Below are 17835 nucleotides of genomic sequence, written 5' to 3' on the forward strand. Positions count from 1 at the left end.
CTAGACCAATACTCGAATACAGTTCATCAGTCTGGAACCCACATTACGTATCTGATATTAGCACAATTGAGAAAGTCCAGAAATATTTCACAAGAAGAGTTCTCCACTCCTCTACTCGTTGTAGAATACCTTATGCCACCAGACTTGAAATTCTAGAACTAGAAAACCTTGAATTACGCCTGCCTTCGGTCTGACTTAAGCATGGTATATAAAATCATACATTGCAATGTCCTACCTGTCAATGAATACTTCAGCTTCAACCATAACAACACAAGAGCACACAATAGATACAAACTCAAAGTTAACCGCACCAAACTTGATTGCAGGAAATACGACTTCAGCAATAGAGTGGTCAATGTCTGGAATACTCTACCCGACTCTGTAGTTTCTTCCCCAAACCCCAAAAACTTTAACCTTAGACTGTCTACTATTGACCTCACCCCTTTCCTAAGAGGCCTGTAGGGGCGTGCATAAGCGCACCAATGTGCCTACCGTCCCTGTCCTATTGTTTCTCTTATTCTTTTATTTTTCTTATATGTACCCATTTCATGTATTCACAACTATGTATACATTTATACTTATTATCTTGTAAACAATTGGCAAATCAAATAAATAAATAAAATAAATAAATAATAATGCCACCAAATGTGAATAGTGGGAGCCAACATCTGGAAGCACCGTAAAATAATAATTAAGTTGGACAAGTGATCAGCAAACAGAAGGTTAACAATATAAGCCTTTGTGTTAGTATCTTGTTTGGAGAATTGCATTCTGTTGTCTATATACGCAACATAATCATGTTCAACATTTTATCACTTGCATTGATAAAAGAGGTGTAAATCAGGCTTCTATATGTTTTATTGCCCATCTCAATTTCTCTGTTTACCTTACTTCAGATGAAAAGTGTTCAGGTGGAACAATCATAAACATGCAGACAGTGCTTTAGAGGTATCGAATTTCATATTATTGATAATATGTTCAGTGTTCAGTGTTTTGTTACAGTGAACAAGGATCATATCTGCCATGATATGTTGTTAGCAGGAAACATGGGGTTAAAAATTTCAACGTGAAGAAAAATGTTTGAATGTCTGCTACAATGCTGTGAGTTTTTCTGTTTTGTTTCTTCTGCTCAAATGTACTTTTGTCGGGGTAATTTGTAAAATACAATAAATATGTTCATTTACAAATAGGTTGCCACCCTGAATTTAATAGGAATTCTGCTCTCTGAGAACAAAAGGCAAAAGATAATCAGTCAAGATGGGGGCTGATTTCTGCATAGCATTTTGATATTTTAGAATAACACTTAATAAATGTACATGAAAGATGCAAACACTTGTGATGGTATTTGTGGTTACTTGAATGTTCAGGAGAGGCCTCAAGGAGTATTACTGTGGATGTGAAAACCACTATTGACAAAACACCTGAGAATGAATTGAAGGTGTATATTTTGGCATATTTCTGCCTTAAATGTCACCCAGATGAATTGTAAAACTCCTGTGTATTAAAAGATAAATTTGGAAGTAGCAATGTAAACTGGAGAGGAATAAAGTAGGGAAATCATGCCCCCCACCCACCCCTACCAAGCCTTACTTACAAGTTAATTACAAGTTTCAACCTATTCCTTTGAAGGAATGTAAAAGAACGTCATTAACTGTTATCTTCTAGCTCAGGGCTGTCAAACACCCGGGCCCATAGGCCAGATGCATCCCGTGTTGGCCACCCCCACCCTCGGTTTAGCGAAGGGGGAGAAAGCCATTATACATCATATGAAGCTGCTGTGACTACACGAGTTTGACACCCCTGTTCTAGCTGGATATAGAATGTCTTGTGATTATGATAGCAATTGGGATTGGAACTTCCATCACTAAGTGATGCCATTGTAAAGCACAATTCATGGGACTATATTGCTTAGTGACAGCAATTTTGACAGACATGAGTGTCATTGTAGCCTCAGGACTGCATGGATCATTAAACAGGAAGAGGCAGGAGTCCCAAGCAAGAAATGCAGGGTAGGTGGGGAAGGGCCATGGACAGTCCTTACAGAGATAAATTATTTTTTTTCTGTTGGTTTGTAGTTTTATTTTTGCTATACAGTATTCTACACTACTTTTGAGTATTTTGAAATGGGGAGGCATCAAACTAGTTAATTTAAAAAAGTAATCTAAGATGCTTTGTCTCTCACTTTAGAGGGCAGACTTCTATTTCAACAACTATTATAAAATACAAGTATTTGAAGACCAGAGTTAAAAAGATAAAACATTTGTCCATCAGCAGTTAATGAAACTACATAGTCTTCTCCATTTCAGTAGGATGCATTTATGTCCATTTCAATTATATTATACATGCTAAATGTATATGCATATATGTAAGTCAGCATATGCAAGTGTTACTCAAGTCTCTGTCCATTTATTTTGATATGTTTCAGATTGCAGAAACAAAAATCTCTTTAAGATCTTTCTATTTTCCATGCTCATTTCTCTCTCTCTATGCTGAATATATCTCTGGCAGCATGTAATAAAATTGTCAGTCCCTTTGTAAGTATTTCAATATATCATGTCTTACAATAATTTACCTTTGTTGGCATTCAGTTATTAATTCCTTTTGAAACATACAATACATTGCTTACATCAGATCAACATTTTTATTGTCATCTTGACACATTTTTGACTGAAAAGGGGATCCTCTGATACAAAGCAGGCTTGAATGTTAGTCCTATCTTATATTGTAGGTGATAATTCAATATCTACTGAACTTAGCCACAATTTTCTCATTATTTTTCGGTTTGTAGCTGCCAACACCTGGAAAGATAAAAAAATACAATTTTAAAAAGTAAATCATACTCCGTACATTAGATATATTATAAGCCTTAATATGTGTAATGTTTGAAAACTAGTATTGCATTAGATAAATGCAGATACTCAGCTATACCTGACCACAGCCAGTCATGATGATGAAAAATAGTATGCATACAATAATATCCCAATACAACCCCCCCCAAAGGATGCATAAGCTGCAGCTGCCATGTAACCACCAAAAAGACAGCTGTTTTAAAAAGTAGAAAACAAGTACTGTATTCACACTTGTCTATGGAGATTCTCAGTCATCCAGGTCATGATTGTCCCAAAAGTTCTTTGTTCAAGAGGCAACTGGACATTCTTGTTTTTCTCTGAAGATGTTTTGCTTCTCATCCAAGAAGTTTCTTCAGCTCTGACTGGATGGCGGGGAATGGAAGGATTTATTTTCCTTGCTGACAACTGGTCATTTGCATTATTTTAGTCATTGAGGCCACTTGGAGGTTTATCAAACACATGGCACATCATAGGAGAACAAACCCACCAGGACAAGATTCAGCAGTCCATCTGCATTTGAAAGACAAAGGCCACTCTTTTGAAGATAGCAAAGTACTCATTTTGGACAGAAAGGACCACTGATTTGAAAGAGTGGTCAATGAGGCCATCTATGTCAAAACTGAACAGCCCTCTCTCAACACAGGAAGGGATGTGACATCGTCTATCTCCAGTCCACAACACAGTCCTTTCAGCAGTTCCAAAATGTCTCCACATTCATTTGTACTACTCAGGTGACCCTGAGGATACAGATAAACCTCCAAGTGGCTCAGTGACTCTCTAAAATAATGCAAATGTCCAGCTGACTGCAAAGAATATAAATCCTTCCATTCCCCACCATCCAGTCAGAGCTGAAGAAACTTCTTGGATAAGAAGCAAAATGTCTTCAAAGAAAAACAAGGAAGTCCAGTTGCCTCTTGAAAAAGGCACCTTTGGGATATATTCACACTTCCAAGTGCACTGAAGCATCTTTTTAGAATCAAATCCAAAGCACTGCATACTCCTATCCACTGTACCAGGCATGTCCAACACACAGCCCATGAATAGCATGCAGCCTTGAACAGTTAAGTAAAGCAACACCACAGGATAATGAAAAATATATTTTTCCTTGGTTCAAGACAATTCCTCTTCATTCAATGCGGCCCAGGCAAGCTAAAAGATTGGACAACTATGTTCTACTGTAATATATTTGTGTCAGCTTTATACACATCTATAACTGAACACCACTAGATAATGTTAGGCAACCATTCATTAGAAGACCAGCTACTCTTCTAAATCTTTAAGGTTCTGTCCCTTTGTTTTCATGGAATCTTCACTTTGGTATTGTACTCCTCAACCTTTTCTTCGACTTGATCCTTTGCCCGGTCTTTTTCTGGGACTACATTTCACCCCTAACTTCATTTGATTGATGCTCTTGTTAATGCAACTGTCTTCCTAGACTGTGTGCTGAACTGATTAACAACCTTGATTTTTCTTGAGTTGCCTATCAGTCACTTTAGTAAATGGGTAAAATTTGTATATTATGTTTCCTCTATACAACTTGTCCTTTGGGAATTGTGCATTTGAGTAGGCTCTCAATTAATTGCAGCACTTGGAAATCTTGTCTGGAATCAAAAGCTAAGTAGAGTCAAAGCTAATTAGTCTCTAGATAGGGTATTTCTAAGTCATGCCAGTACTGTAGTATAGACTGAGAAGTTGAAAGCTTATTCCAGGAGAGGGCAAAGACACATAATTTCAGTGTTTCACTGAGAAAACTACCTAGATATATCTATAAAATAATGAGGAGTTGAGCTCGACTTGAAGACTATGCCATTTGAACAGGCATCAAACTATTTTTGGGGCTTGTTGATTATTATTGTCCTATAGCTGCACATTCACTAATAAGTTAATTATAATTAAGATATGTGATAAAGGCCGCAAATATCTGGAGGAACTATGTTCTATCTTTCAGCACTTTCCTTCATCGCAAGAAAATGTACCTTGTTCAAGGGGTGTTTTGCCACTGAGGAACTGCCAGTAAGTCTTTTCATTGGTGCTGCCTTGGACGCCATTGATAGAGGTGACCATGGGGCCCCAAGAAGTCTCCTTTGTTTGAAAGCTGCAAGATGCCAAATTCATTAAAAATGTAACAAGAAGGAAGGATGAATACGAAAATTGTGAATTATATCATAACACTTTAAGGGATATTTAATATACACACAAGAAAAATTGAAAAAAACATAAAAGATCAGGAATGTTATAGGTAAAAATAGTTCATAGAAATCAAATATTCAAATTTATCCAGCCTCCAGCCCAAAGATAGTTTAAAATACATTGATAAAGGTTTAACTGAACTGAAAATAAGAAAAGTTTCACATCCTACGCTGAATGCCCCCCCCAAAAAAGTTCAGAGACATAATTTATAATGAATCTACCAGGAGTCTATTTACCTGAATTCCTTTGCATTAAATTGTTGAGCTGCTTTTAAGACAGTGAGCAGCACAGAACCCTTTGGCACTTGCACAGCTGTGGAATACTTGAAATAAGGTCCTATTAGATCATTGGTTACTGTATAATTCACTGTTACTACAAATGAAAGAGAAGAGACGGCAGGTAAAGTAAACTCATTATACCTTAATATCCTATGGCCGTTTCTAGATTTTCGCAGCAGAGAGTCAGCAATATGAACTAGACTTGGCAGCAAATTTAAAGATTGCTCCTTCTTGGTGCAGTGAAAATAGATCCATAGGCAAAATTAAAATATGCTTGTTATACCAGAGCTCCATATCTACATTACACATTTTTCCTTGCATCTGGTATAACTGCAATGGTGTACAGCTCTCCCATTGTACAACTTTCCAGAATCACAGTACCACAACTCCAGAACCAACCCTGGCCAGTATGACAAGAAGAATGATGCTAATAACCCCACTGTTTTCATCATTATGGATGAGCTATTGAGTAGAAGCTGTAGATCAATCACACTGAACAAATTGGATCATTACAGGCTGGGCAATCCATTGCATACCCACATCATCACCTTTGTTTTGTGGATCCAAGAAGCATTCAAATTAGATGAAAAATCTATTTGGCTTTGGTGGCATAATTTTGTGGAGGGTTCTGCAATTCTTTCAAAATAGGAACACAAGCCACTAATTTTAGTGTTTTAAACCTCTGGTAGCATAACATTTATTTTGAATGAAAATAGATTTGAATTAAAAAATGCTGAAAATTGTGCCCCATACCCTACCAGTGGCTTTAGAATGTTCCAATCGTGCAGTGGGGTGGATTTACAATTTTTTTTCCTACTTGGTTCTATGAACAGTTCCCAGAGAGCTCAAAGACCAACCTCTGTCAACGCTGGTGAGCTGAGCTGTTTTTTAGCTCAACTGAGACAAGGCAATCCACTCTGCTGTGTGAATCAACTGAACTAAAAATCAAGGGAATATAGACAGGAAAGGGTGGCTGCAGGTGGGGTGAGGCAGCCAGAGGTGGTATTTGCCGGTTCTGCGAACTGGTCAAAATTTCCACTACCAGTATGCCAGACCCAGCTGAATACCACCTCTGGTCAAATAAATACATTTTGAAAGTATGGCTAAAAAGTGCTTGTCCTTGTTTACCTTATCTGACTCTGGCGCCCTCCAGGGAAATATCCAAAATGCACCCAGGTGAAATAAATATTACCTGGAAATAGCACTGTTTCCTCCACCTCCATCATTCCCTTTCTTCCAGGATACCTGTTATGGGGTCCAGGAATTCCAGCATAACAAATAACTGCAAAACTGTACTTTTTTGTGGTGTGGAAATATAGTGATGGGAAAGGTGGATCTACAATGCAGGCCTCATTAAGCTGTGCCTCTATTTCTCTATTTTTCTCTCTTTGAGAGAACAAGGGAAGTGCCAGAAGAGTTTCTTTCCACTGAAGAAGCTGCCTTACCAGTTTTGGAGCTGCAAGTGAGACCCCTGACATCCAAATACGTTTTGCCCACCAGAGAAGGTAGGATCTGAGAAGAAGCAGCTGGAGTGCTAAAGGCTCCCTCGGTGATCTTACTCAGCACTTCATTCAGGGTCTTTGGGCAATTCCATGCATTAGCAGAGTAGAACTCAGAAGTAACACTGAGAGCCTGGAAATCAGAGAGAGAGAGAGAGAGAGAGAAGAAAGAAAGAGAGAGGGGGGGGGAGAGAGAGAGAGATGCTCAGTAAGATTCAAAGGGATAAAGACCAGATTGCTGGATTTTCATCCCTCCCAAATAAAAGGTCAGATGTACCTGGATTGCAAGGCCAGTGCTATAGATATTTCCAAGGAGGCCATTAGACTGCTGTTCATTAAGGATTTGCTTTGTGGCCAGGGCCAAGGCTTCTCGTATAGTTTCTATAAATTTGCTCTGTTGAGGCGAGATCTTTCCTTCATACACACAGAACAGTGCTAGAGTTGCTACAGCAGCAGTATCTGAATTACATCAAACAAAGAAGTGCACAGTGAGGAGAAAGTCAGGAGTATTTGCCAATTTAGAAAGAGTCATGGGTTTCTTTGGTATAAGAGCTGGACAATAGCACATATCTGAGAGAAGCAGGCCAAATTGGAAAAGGCCGTTTATTACAAGTTGTCATCGTGGATGATGCAATGGCTAATGGATTCCAAGCTTATCAATCACTTGCTCATCATAAAGTTCCATGAGGTTCTACTTGCCATCTCTCAATCCAGCCTATTTCCCAGGATCATTACAAGGTATCATTAAGACATCTACTTTGAAGACTTTCAAAGCTCAGAATTAAAAGGTAATTTAAAATCATATTCAAAATCATATATATGTTTGTGTCTCTGTGAAGCATTATCTTACCTACAGAGAAATGACCTTTGAACTGGAAACTATTAGCCAGCACTTCCTTGGCCAGGGCATTGGCAGCCCTTTCAAGTTCTGGACTTTTTTCTACACACAGAGCCAAAGTATCTAGAGCCAATTGGTAGTAGGTTGTCTTGGGAGTCCCAGTAGTTTCTGAAAAGTAAGCATGTTTATCAGTTACTTCCAGTGTGGTCACAGAAGATATTTACCCTCCATCTATAACTGTTTGGAGGTTGAGTTCAAAATGAGGCAGAAATTGAAAACTATTTCTAAACAGTACTATTGGAGAAGGAGGGATCTGAAATCACAAATCAGCTATACTTCCGTGGGATCCTCCTGAAATTTATAACCATAATGGTGCAGGATTCTAAATCACAAAAATACCCTTTTATCAACTAGCATTTTCCAGGTCTGTAGAAATCAATTGCAGAATTGCCAAGCTGGCATCAAAACTGAAGTCGTCTCATCTGGAAGATGTCCACATAGTTAGTGTATGGGGAATGATTGAGTTTATAGCTGCAGATTTTCCCCTCTAATGTGGAAGGCAGCATTCAGTCAAACAGACTCCCTGCCAATCTTTTATCTCCATTTCTAGCACTGTTGACTTTTTCTTTGCTTATCTCAATTTCCTCAACATTGCGTGGGAACCAGGGGAAATGATAAGAAGGGGCAGAAAATGAAGTCCCATTCTCCTGCTGCATGAGAGTTTATAATGCTATAGGGAGAATATCTCAAATGGTCTATAAACCTCTCCAAGGCATAATTTATAATATTACCTACCTGACAATACTGACTTTTGTGTAAAGTGTCTGTGAGATATATTGCTGGAAACTCAGGATGCAAAGATACAGATATTAAATACAGATATTGTTAAACTAGATTTTGTACTTTATGAGTTCTACTCTTTCTAGCACAGAACATATCTTCAGCCTGAACTAAGACAAATCTTCCCCACAAGTATATTACCGGTAGTGCAACATCACCTTTTCGAGATCTTGCAAAGGTTTTGCTGTTTTCAGTAGATGTTACGTAAAATGTTGATTAGCTGAGATATATAATGTGCTACATGGTGAAGTTTAGCTGTGGTGTCGGGTCTTTTGATTTTAATGATTTTATTGATACCATTTTATTTTTGAGTGGTGAGCTGCCCAGAATTTGGTTCATAATGAGTAGCTAGATAAATAATATTGTATAAATAAATAACTACATACATAATATTACAAAGCCATGATCTATTATCATCAGTATTGTAGATCAATTTTGCAGCTGTTATAAAAGTACATTTCCTTCAGAAAATTTATTTCTGCAGAATAAATGTGCGTGAAGATCAGAATGAATAGAAATTGTGAGGTATTGTATGTGGAGAACTAGATTCTGATAAAAATGTGCACTAACTAAGGGTTTAGTAAGGTTTGTAAGCAATTAAACTTGCATTTGTCTTTCAAATTCAGAAGAGAATATGTTGCTCATAAAAGGGACAAAGAACAGGTAATTGTCAACCTGACTAAGAGAATAATTATAGTATTGATTGATTATTTCTTTCCTGAGATAGATAGTTGAGTGCTAGTTTGTTGATGATCCCGGAACCGCTTGGAGCTATCTGAACTGCATAGATAACATTCCTAAAATATATGGACATTTCAATTCAACTGAATACCATCCTTGAAAGCCAATGGTGGGGGAAAAGTACACAGACAGTTGGATTAATTATTCCTTTTGTTTTCTAAGTGAAAGGCAGGAATCTAATGCCCATTTGTCTCCTTACGGATATGCTTAATCTCTTCCTTTGTTTTCTTCTCAAGGACTTGGACCAGGTTGACATGTTTTTCTGGCGTGGTGACATCAGCAGGATTCTGACAGGCGGACCGAAGAGCTAGAACATAAAGGGCCACTTTGCCAGAGGTCATCTCTGCAAGAAAGGATGAGAGAGGACAAAGACTGAATAAGCAATGCTTCGAAAGCAATAAAGAACCCTTTTGCATCCTGGCTGGAAGTCTAGACTGCAGCCCAAAACATTTGGGAGAGCTGCTTTAAAATTGGGATATAATTGGACACCCTCTCTGATTCTTTTTCCTTGAATACATTGCAGAACCATGTGGTTGATATTTTAAAGGCAAACCAGTGATAATATAAGGTTTCATGGACTGGAGTTCCTGGTGTCAGATGCTCTTTACTGCAATCTGTGAAAGTCTAGACAGATATGGCTGAATTAGTACAGACTCACAGTTGTTAATTTAATTTCAGCTCCGGGAAAAAAACATGCTTCTAATCAAAACTGTTTTGCTTTTGTCATGAAGCTCTTAATTTCTGTTTTATCATCATTAGAACCTACTGCTTTTATTCCATGGAAGGGATTTTTAGCTACAATTTAACCCACTCCCTTACATGGGAGCAGGCTTCTTTAGACTTTATGAAACTTCTGAGAGGACTATAAATAAATCAGTTGTATTTATGCCACCCAACAGACTGTGTGTTGTCTGGAAATTTATTTTAAATATGAGAGATACAAATTCTGAGGATAATATTCTGTTAACATTGATCCACAATGTGGTCCCACATGAATGGAGAATGATGATCCAGAGTAGGTTTAGGGTACAAAAGTGTGTTACATACATACATACATACATACATACATACATACATACATACTATTGTATCCTATACTTAAATACCAACTTTAAACCATGGAAGAATCACCAGTTAAAAGAGAAGTGAGAGTAAAAAGGGGCACCAGCCTGGAGTCACACCCTGGGAGGAAACATTATAAACCAGACTACCGAAGCCTTACCTACTGGTTCCCAAAGGAATGCAGTCTGGGAAGATTCTTTTAATACAGGTGATCAACAATAAAAACAAAACTGCTTTGGCCTATTCAAAAATTTGTTCTGATTCCTTGTGACGAATAATAACAGGGAAACATTTAGCAGATGAACTTTTGCCAGTGTGTACATATGACCATGATAAAAACTTTGCCAGTTGGTGGCTATTTACTACCAAGAAAAAGCTGACTGGCAATTATAGAAATAGAATAGGACATTTAATTTTATTTAATTTTGGGAAGTATATTGTGGTTAAAAGTAGAATGTACTGGTAAAAACAAAATCACAAACCTTCATGGTATTTTTCGTGATCAGGTTAGCTTTAGTAAGTTAGCTGGTTATTAAAAGTGACAGTTGAAAAACTATTTTTATGTTTCCCTCTTTACAAAATGGATCAAATGAAAAAGATCTGAACTGCTTCAGAAGTGGTTATAGAAACCAATTTATTTATGTGAAAGCTTCTCATTTCAAATACCATACCTGTTCCAGCTGTTTCTTTTATCTGTTGCACCAAATGCATTATCACACTAAGGTTGTGGTCCTTAGCCAGGTTCAAAGCAATCAGGATACTGGGGTCAGGTTTGCCCTGCAGGCTGGCCCAGTTTTCCAGTTGAGTCAGGATGCTGCTAACCAACCCTTGCTGATCATTTGGGACAGCTAAAACCAAGACAGCCAGAGATTTATCAAGAACAGCCTTTGTCCCTAGACAACTCTCATGTAACTTGTCAATGGAATTATAATTTAGCCTCAGATATTGTCGCTACAAGTAGTCCTTGACTTATTACCTCAGTTGGGCCCAAAATTTCTATGGCTAAGCAAAACATTTGTTAAGTACATTTTGCTCCAGTTTACAACTTTTCTTGCCATACTTGTTAAGTGAATCACTGCAGTTATTAAGTTAGTAACATGGTTGTTAAGTGAATCTGACTTCCCCATTGACTTTGCTTGTCAGAAGGTCACAAAAGCTGATCCCGTGATCCCAGGACACTGCAACCATCATAAGTATGAGTCAATTGCCAAGTATCTTAATTTTGAACACATGAGCATGGGGATGCTCCAAACCAGGGGTGGGATTCAACCGGTGTTACTACCGGTTTGGTGACTACGTTTTGCCCTGTGCATGCGTGTAAAACAACCTTAGGCTGTGCCGCACAGACAGCTGAAAAGCACTGTGCACAGTTGTGCAGCATTTGAAAAGCCTCTTTTTCTCTGCTTTTTCAACCTCAGCTGTGCCACGCAAAGCAGCTGAGGTTGAAAAAGCAGGAAATAAAGGACAGTAAGAGCCCAGGCGGGCGGGTGGGCCAAACAGCAGCAAACACAGAATTGGTTCTGTGTCTGCTGCTCTTCAGAGCTACCGGCTCTATAGAACTGGGCAGAACCGGTAGCATCTCACTCCTGCTGCAAATAGTCATAAGTGCAAAAAATGGTCATAGGTCACTTTTTTCAGTGCTGTTGTAACTTCAGACAGTCACTAACTGCACTATTGTAATTCAAGGACTTTCTGTATTACATTTTATTTTCTGCCCACCAAAAAGTTTTTGCCCGCTAGTGAGTTCTGTTATTACAACAAGGATAGCTTCAAATGCTATACATACAAGCTTAAGGTCCATTATTTTTCATAGAAACTAAGATCAACAAAGATAATAGAGATTAAAGATAATGACAGATTGGGTTTTATCCAATATTACATTTTAATTACTTTTTTACAGAACTATTTCCATGAGGCAAAGTTGGCCTGACATAAATGACCTATGCATCAATAATCCATGCAGTGCACAAATATTATAATGTTTCTAGGGCTGTAAAAGAGGTGCTTTGCACAGTACAGTAGTGCAAATGAAGCACTTATTTTCAAAATAAACCCCTAAGCAGGGGGTTGGACTAGTAGACCTCCAAGTTCCCTTCCAACTATTCTATTCTATTCTGTTCTGTTCTGTTCTTTTTCTATTCTATTCTATTAGGATAACAGAGTTAGAAGGGACCTTGGAGATTTTCTAGTCCAACCTCCTGCTCAGGCAGGAAATCCCATACCATTTCAGACAAATGATTGTCCAATCTCTTCGGAACACCTACAAGTTCTGGAGGCAAGTCATTCCACTGAGTAACTGTCAGGAAATTTCTCTTTAAATCTAAGTTGCTTCTCTCCTTGATTAACTTCTATCCACTGCTTCTTGTCCTGTCTTCAGGTGCTTTGGAGAATAGGTTGCCCCCTCTTCTTTGTGACAGCCCTTCGGGTATTGGAACACTCACTGCTATCATATCACCCATAGTCCTTTAGTATTTAGTATTTTTTTAGTATTTATTTGATTTGTCAATTGCTTACAAGATACAGGTATAAGAATAAATATAGTTTTGAATACATGAGATAGATACTTGTAAGAAAAATAAAAAAACAATAGGACAGGGACGGTAGGCACGATTGGTGCGCTTATGCACGCCCCCTACAGGCCTCTTAGGAATGGGGTAAGGTCAATAGTAGACAGTCTAAGGTTAAAGTTTTTGGGGTTTGGGGAAGAAACCAAGGTAGAGTACTCAGAATACTCAGGTAGAGTATTCCAGGCATTGACTACTTCTTTCCATTAAACTAGACATTCCAGCATCCAAGTCCTTTGCAAGGCTCATTTGGCTGTGAAGATCAGTCAACAGATCTTCAAGAAGCATCAATCTAAGGAAGGCTGATCGAAGAGGAAGAGTGATTCAAAAAACTTACAGCAAGTTCCTGAAGAAATGGAAGCCGCATTGGTGACTGTGCAGAACACATACAGGATAATAGTGAAGAGGAACATTTTGGGATAGGAATCTGTGTTTGTCCTTTCTTTTAGGCCAGGTCTTCCTTGATGTGGTAAAATTTTTGAAGTCAATGGTGAAAACGTGTTTTTTTCCCCCTTTATATAGACTCCCTGCCAATCTTTTATCTCCATTTCTAGCACTGTTGACTTTCTTTGCTTATCTCAATTTCCTCAACATTGCGTGGGAACCAGTTTGAGTAGGAGATGCCAAAGAACAAATCTTTTCAGAGAAATTGGTGGGGCAAATGTACATATTAGCAGAAGGAAGATGGCTAATGTAATTTGGCAAGATGTTGACACAATCTGTGAGAGAACAGCCACTTGCTAAGAAATCATTTGCTGAGCCATGCATCTAGCACATATTAATGGCTAGGAAGGGATAAATTTCATGGAAGAGAAGTTGGGTTGAGAAAAAGGAAATAAAACTGAACTGGACCTGTCCTTCCGAGCTGTCTTGACAATGAAAAATAGCACTTGTATCTTCCACCAGAGTCCTGACTCCAAACTCTCTTAGTTTGGGTATTTGTAGAACATGGTAGAAATGCTATAGATGAGGTGTATTATATGATTTAACCCAAAAAGCAGCCTATGGTTTATCCAAGAAGGGAACGTGAACCCAGCCTGAATATGTAGTATATCACCTCAATTGTCTCAAGAATGGAGGAAATGGCTTCCTCATTTAGGTAAGGAAATAGCTTATAGAGTTTCATTGGAAGAAGCCAAGGCACCTGAGTATTGCATGAGCTATAAATGAAGCCAATGAGAGGGCCCAGGACTTGGTTCTTACCTGAGAGAATTCTTGAGTAGTTGCTGTGAACAATGGAGAATCATCTAAGAATATGGGCTTTGTTGCTTTTAATCAGTGGTATTTCTACTCAGAACTCCTCAGGTAAATGCAGAGAGGGAATACAACTTGGGAGAACTGAAAAGAAACTGCTTTGGTTGATTGCTTTTGGTGTGCACTCTACTAATACTATGCCGTCAGAGGAACAGACTTAAATGTTCTCTTATTACAAAATGTTTCCCATTAGTAGAAAACTATATCAGTGCTATTATTGATGTAACAGAAGAGTTAACTTTTTCCTTTAATGTGCTCAAAATAGAAAACACCCAGCTCACCAGGCTAGTGAACCATTGTTGGGTTAGAGGAGAAAGTATATTTATTAGGACACCTCTCCAAGTTGTAAAAAGGGGAAACATTATGGAATCTGCCTCAGAATTAAAAAGAAAACCTAATGGTTTTTAAAGTTTTGGACATTTTACTAGATTTTCAGATTTAGAGTCAGATAATCAGAGTTGGAAGGGACCTTGTAGGTCATCTAGTCCAACCCCTGCCCAAGCAGGAGACCCTACACCATTTCTGACAAATGGTAGTCCAATCTCTTCTTGAAAGTCTCAAGTGATGATGCTCCCACAACTTCCAAAGGCAAGCTGTTCCATTGGTTGATTGTTGCTGCTCTTTCAGATCAATAGGTAAGTCTTGTTTGGAAGCCCTTAATTAGATTAGCTTGTGCAAAATAGATTTTCAGTTGCATGAAGGTTTGCTGAGTTAGAAGAAAGTGGTTGTTTCTTTTTGTTTTTAAATGAACTGATACAATCCGTAGATTCTGTGAGATAGAAGTAAAAAAATATCTAATCCTTCAATTTATTTAGTGGAACTTTTTAAATTGAAGTTTGACTGGAATAATACCCCATATTGAGGATATGTAGGTCCTAAAAATATGTATTATCGGCAGCTAGCAAATAGCACTCTACCAGGTTTTGGATCTACCTTTGTGTGATTAAATGTTTTTTTTTTCAAAGCTGGGCCAACAAGGATTAAAAGCCAATTAAAGATTAAAAAATAGAATCCACTTAAATGTCAAAGCACTGGGGCAGCTTTTGAATTCTCAAGAACTCCTTTGTCTAGAGCAGGGAACTCCAACCAGCTTTAAGAAGTGAGGACGCCAACTCCCAGAATTCTTCAGGCAGCAAGTTGAAGTCTACAAGTCTGCTCCAGAGAACAGACTTTGGATTGCTTACAAAATGGCTGACCTGGCATATCATGGCTCATTTCTTGAAAGGCAGTTGGACGAAACCAAGAAAAAGAATAGCTTGCTGAAGTATCATTTTCCTTGGCAACCATGGCGTTTATAAACCTCACCCTACCTTTCTGAACACCCCCCCACCAATGCTCTGATTTCCCCAGAGATCAATAGATAAAGTCAGCAATAAATAACTTGGCCAAGAAAGTGAGCAAATGGGGGAATGGAGGAGTAATAATGACCAATATTATATTATTCCCTCTCCCCCTCCAGTGCAAATAATGTTTTTCACAGCACACAATATTTTGATGTTAAAGAACACCACCACCCCCATCTCTAATAAAAAGGACAGAAAGAGGCAGTGCAGAAAGATAATAAAATGGATTATTTGTCCTTGGGTGTTTTCTGTCATTGTTAAATTCAATTCTACCCACACCATCAGAGTTAGATGTGTAACAGGCTGTCCTATTTATAAAATGGCTTGTAGAGTGAGAGGGCCAAGCAACATGGATTTTATTGCTCTTTTTTTTTTTTTACTTTTTATATTTGATCATAAAATGCAAACATTTTGTGCCTTAGCAACTAAATAATTATAACTTTCTAACTGCAAGATAAGAACTTTCTCAGGCTGAAATTATAAAGGTTAATACAGCTGTGTGTACTAACCGTTTCAATTGAAGACAACTGTATCTTTTTACAAACAACTCTGTAGAATTCTTAATGTCTTTGGAGATATGCACGCAAGGTAAATTTACAAACTGCTGGGACTGCAAACTACTAATTGTCTTTTAGATTTAACATATTGTAATTAGTTCAGGGTTGACAGTTGGGTCAATTGAATAAGTCATAATTTAGTTAAGCATGGGAAAGTAGCATGACATGTGAACATGGGCACAAAATGGCTTGATAGGACTGTCAAATCCTCTAAAGTTGAAGTCGTGCCAACAGAGGAGGCATGCTATGGGTCCCATCAGCCCATTTATTCTGACTGGCAGGGTCCAGGAGGAGAGCCTTCCCTGCTGTTGCTCTTTCCCTCTGGAACATCTTCCCCTCCCCCACGATGTGAGGTTGGCCCCAACCCGCCTATTTTTCGTAAGAGGGTCAAGTTGTGGCTTTGCCAGTTGGTTTGGTGCCCCAGTGGGGGAAACACTGCAATGGAAATGGTTGGTTGAATAATAACAGATCCCACCTGCCAACAACAAAAAATATACAGTATTTATGTTTTGCTCCTGACTCTTGGAGACACCTTGTGCAATTTGGTCAGAATTGATGTGAAGCAAAATATTTTCAATATTTTCATTTCAGCCTGTTGCTCAAACTTATCTAGTTCTGTTTGAATCTTCTGGCTTTCTCATTTAAAGTATTAGCCATCCTGTCCAGCTTTGGATTATTATTCCACAATTCTTGGATTTGTCCTACAGAGATAGACATTACTGTTGGGATAGTACTTATAAACTTACAAGCTAGCACAGTGTATACATTTCCTCTAGGAGTTTTAATTTTATTTAACACCAAAGCTCAAACAGAGAAGTGCAAATATAATCTAAAAGTTGGCATTAGATAAAACAGTTTGGCATGTAAAATAATTGGTAAATATTACATAAAACATTTAAAACTCTCTCTTATTGATGTGTTACTAGAGAACTTGTTTTTATTGCCATAGTAAAAATTTGTCTGTTGCTGTTATAATTTTAGGATTTTTATTTGTGAGTAAAACTTTAACACATCCAGAAATGTCTCTACCTGCCTTGATCTTAAAGTAGGTTTGATAACATCCTGCTGAAAATTCACAATACAACAAAATACAATCCATCTTGTGACAACTCTCAGATATAACATAGACAGATTTTCTCTGTAACAGTTGCCCCCAACCTTTTGGGCACCAGGTACTGGTTTGGTGGAGAGAGTTTTTTTCATGGACCAGAGAGGGAATGGTTTTGCATGCTAATCTGCATCCTGCAGATGGGGCTTCGCAGACCAGTTGCTTACATGCTTTCCATGGACCAGCGGTTGGGTTTTTCAGGGTTTCCAAGGCAAACCTATCATAATTGTAACTGAGTCCACCTATATTGCTACTGGTCGTTCTCTTTCCTTCCACTTTTCTCAGTATTAATTAAAGCCTTCTCCAGAGAGTTAGGACTTTGCATAATATGTTCAGAGTAGGATAATTTGAGCCTCATCATTTGTGCCTCCAGTGAGAAACCTGTGCTAATTTATTTAATGTTGCATATGTTTGTTTTCTTGGCTGTCTGTGGTATTTTCAGGAGTCACAAAAGTTCAAAAGCACCTATACAGTTATGGAAAAGAAATCAAACCTTCCCTAACATTCAATCTTCCCTTGTTCCTCAGTCCTAACCTCATAGACATTTCCAGGGCAAAAAGGTGAGAAATTACACTAAAACAAAAACTAATGGACTTGGACTTCCGGTTTGCAAGGCTTTGGCGGTGGCAGAAATCTGCTATTGTGCGCGGTTTCTGCTGCGTGCCCCCGATCCAGTTGGATTTGGGGGCTAATAGTTACCCCATAGAGGTAA

At 38.3% G+C, this 17835-nt stretch overlaps 1 protein-coding gene across 1 annotated transcript; it reads right to left on the reverse strand.

The window, feature by feature from the left end:
* Nucleotides 1-2627: 2627 nt before the first annotated feature.
* On the reverse strand, nt 2628-13307 carry CBLIF (cobalamin binding intrinsic factor). The gene is made up of 9 exons (XM_026685371.2): nt 13199-13307; nt 10969-11145; nt 9435-9578; nt 7667-7822; nt 7094-7275; nt 6763-6949; nt 5276-5411; nt 4826-4944; nt 2628-2798 (listed from the first exon to the last, which is right to left on the reverse strand). Exons 1-9 carry the CDS (start codon nt 13272-13274, stop codon nt 2737-2739), a joined length of 1239 nt encoding a protein of 412 aa, XP_026541156.2. The 5' UTR covers nt 13275-13307; the 3' UTR covers nt 2628-2736.
* Between the last annotated feature and the right edge of the window lie 4528 nt (nt 13308-17835).

This window comes from Notechis scutatus, chromosome 1, assembly GCF_049901735.1.
Source record: "Notechis scutatus isolate UNSWTSFEM ecotype Mainland chromosome 1, rNotScu1.2, whole genome shotgun sequence".
NCBI classification, from domain to species: Eukaryota; Metazoa; Chordata; class Lepidosauria; order Squamata; family Elapidae; genus Notechis; species Notechis scutatus.